The sequence below is a fragment of the Colobus angolensis genome, unplaced genomic scaffold (genome assembly GCF_000951035.1).
Source record: "Colobus angolensis palliatus isolate OR3802 unplaced genomic scaffold, Cang.pa_1.0 Scaffold53, whole genome shotgun sequence".
NCBI classification, from domain to species: domain Eukaryota; kingdom Metazoa; phylum Chordata; class Mammalia; order Primates; family Cercopithecidae; genus Colobus; species Colobus angolensis.
In genome coordinates this window covers 2,944,685-2,947,944 of record NW_012118821.1, presented here as the reverse complement: position 1 = coordinate 2,947,944, position 3,260 = coordinate 2,944,685, and the positions used below count along the sequence as shown (strand labels likewise).

Here is a 3,260-nt window from a genome sequence, read left to right as displayed (position 1 = left end):
AAATAAATAAATATATACATACACACACACACACACACACACACACACATATATATATAAAAGCTATCACCTCATTATCCTGCTCTAAGGAATCAAGCAACTCAGTCTTTAAATAAAAAGTCCAATCAAATATAAAACAAATATTCTAAAAAATAAAGTCAATATATGCTTACCTCTATGGTTCCTGTGGCAAACAAGCCATGTACTGAATTTATGTCACAAACATTATTCTCCCTAACACAGGAAAGCAGTAAGAGAGAAAGTATTAGTTAGCAACTACTTTAGCGGGGAAGGAATATTAAATAAATAAACAGTCAACCCAAATTCTGGGGAGAAAGAAGACACACAGATTCTCTCTCACTAATCTGCAAATGGAAAACACTAAGGTATGAAAGGGTTAAGTACTTGGCTCACAGTCACTGGAGTTTCTGATCCCCAGGGTGACACTCTACCTGCTAGGTGACAAACGAGGAGGGACTTCCTTCTGAAATACTATTCCACTACCATGAGAAGAAAGGGTCACTCTATTTTTTCAAGGTATTTTCTTCCAAGGCAGGTAATATTCTTAAAAGAACATACGCTATCACCATGACAATCCTGAGCCTTGACAAGCTTCTCCTGGGTACATCACTCTAAGTCTCATTTTCTTTCTCTGTAAAATGGATATTTCACCTACCTCAGGGGGTTGTTATGGGGATTAAATGAAAAAGACAGCAAAGCGTTCAGCAATGCCTGGGGTACAGACTCTCAATATAATGCATTGTGAAGTTACTACTACAAGTTTTTAAAAATAAAAATAAAAGCATTTCTAGCCAATGTGAAACAAAGAAAATTGGAGTTTACTTGGTTCTTATTATCACAACATGTTCGCCTAACCTTTAAAAATCCTCTCAAAGCACTAACAAAAATTCAGCAAGCTCTTCATATACACAATGAGAAGTAATCCAGCTTCTACTCTTGACTAGTTGTGTGGCCTTGGGCAAACTACTTACCTCTTTGAGCCTCAGCTGCCCTATCTGTAAAATGGTACTTACCATAGAAATCTGTTCTAAGTTTAAAATGAGTTAATCAAAGTAAAATGACTGAATAACACCGCGCACAAAGTAAGTGCTTTCCTACTGAGTTTATCGTTATTATTTGTTGTGATGATGACGATGATGGATTCATTCCTAAAAACTCTTTAACGCATAATACATATGTGCAGACTATAATGTATGATAAAAGGAAACTTTAAAAACCTTAAATGTCCGCTAGCAAAGCATAAAAATTGAAAAATGGCACTCCAAATTAATTCAAAATTTCTCCACAGGAGAAAATATCACAAAACAAAACCATGAATGTAAATTTAAAGAACACTGCAAGTAATAATAATATTTTTAACTGACTTAAATTTGAGTATATGAAAAAAAGCTTTAATTTTGAAAGTAATCACCGATCTTTCGGTGAATTTTTTGTTTAAGAATAAATTCAACAGTACTTTTTAACTAAGTTGCTGGGAGTTTTGCTTAATTGCAGTATTTTATGTTACTTGTTAACAAACTGAGCATCTGGCTCCACCTCCTGGTCAAAATGTATATAGCAGTATTACTAAAACAATACTCACGCAGCATCAGTTTGTAGAGGATTCAGGTATCGTCCTTGTTCTAAGTTTAACCTATAAACTTCAGAACTGTAAAGTAATAAAGAAGGTTAAAAACCTGCTAAACTACAATGAAACTTTAACTAAATATAAATTTTGTAAATATATATCACTCATAAGCCATCACTTCTTTTTGTAAAACTGATACAAAAATGTATTCTAAATCTGAAAAATAATCACTTTATGAATTTGTTCATGTATAAAAGTGATTTAAACCATTCACGTGCCAAGAAAATACTAAGTCATTACGTAGTATACTATTTACAAATAAGATGGAGAATACAAGATCCAAAAGTACACGTAATGTATTTACATATGTATATAAGAAAGGACTAGAAGGAAACATAATAAGGATTCTCTCTGGGTGGTATAATTATGGCTGAATTTTTTCTTTTTTTGGGGGATGGAGTTTTGCTCTTGTTGTCCAGGTTGGAGTGCAATAGTGCAGTCTCAGCTCACAGGCGCCCATCACTACACTTGGCTAATTTTTTGTATTTTTAGTAGACACAGGGTTTCACCATGTTGGCCAGGCTGGTCTTGAACTCCTGACCTCAGGGAATCTGCCCACCTTGGCCTCCCAAAGTGCTGGATTACAAGCATGAGCCACAGTGCCCAGCCTGAATTTTTTCTTTTCTGTATTTTCCCAGTTTTCTAAATGGGTATGTGCTTGTATATATATTTTTCATGTATTTTACAGATATATATATATACACACACACATATATATACACACACATACATATAAACACACACACATAATAGCCACCAGCCAAATATCTGGTCAAATGCTACCTTTTTGATGACTACAAAAAAAATACAGGCTGGGCGCAGTGGCTCATGCCTGTAATCCCAACGCTTTGGGAGGCCGAGGTGGGCAGATCACAAGGTCAAGAGATTGAGACCATCATGGCCAATATGGTGAAACCCTGTCTCTACTAAAAATACAAAAATTAGCTGGGCATGGCAGTGCGTGCCTGTAGTCCCAGCTACTCAGGAGGCTGAGGCAGGAGAATCGCTTAAACCTGGGAGGTGGAGGTTGCAGTGAGCGGAGATTGCACCACTGCACTCCAGCCTGGTGACGGAGCTAGACTCCATCTCAAAAAATAATAATAATAATAATACAGGCCAGGTACAGTAGCTCACACCTGTAATCTCAACATTTTGTGAGGCCCAAGCAAGAGGATCATTTGAGCCCAGGAGTTCAAGACCAGCCTGGGAAACATAATGAGACCCCATCTTTATAAAAAACTAAAAATCAAAAAGGTACTTCGAATAAAAAGTTTTGAAATACTGCGCAATAGGGCTAAGAAACTGACCTTATCAACTACATTATACATGTATATCTCCAAATTTAGCACCACAGTAACAGAAGCCAAAGATATAACTCCTAAATGAGTCGGTCACATGTAGGAATTATACTCTTTAAGCAACTTAAAAGCAAAGATAATGTCTTATTCTTCTTTAAAAAAATTAGTCCTTCAAATACTGCTGTACTTTCAGAGGGAAAAAAAGGGGTGTTTCTATTGAAATTGTACTAAATTTTTGCCTACAATTTACCCTGTTAAATATTGTAGATAAACTGCCAATACTAACAGTCAAATAAATACACTAATGGTTTTGG

At 35.7% G+C, this 3,260-nt stretch overlaps 1 protein-coding gene across 1 annotated transcript in view; it reads right to left on the bottom strand.

Annotated features, from left to right (window-relative positions):
• NOL10 (nucleolar protein 10) overlaps window positions 1-3,260 on the bottom strand; it is a 95,121-nt gene that overhangs the window by 85,567 nt on the left and 6,294 nt on the right. Inside the window, exons 2-3 of the mRNA XM_011960976.1 lie at window positions 1,604-1,675; window positions 174-234 (exon numbers count right to left, since the gene is read on the bottom strand). Of these exons, the coding sequence (XP_011816366.1) occupies window positions 174-234; window positions 1,604-1,675 (133 nt within the window). The remainder of the gene's footprint in view (window positions 1-173; window positions 235-1,603; window positions 1,676-3,260) is intronic.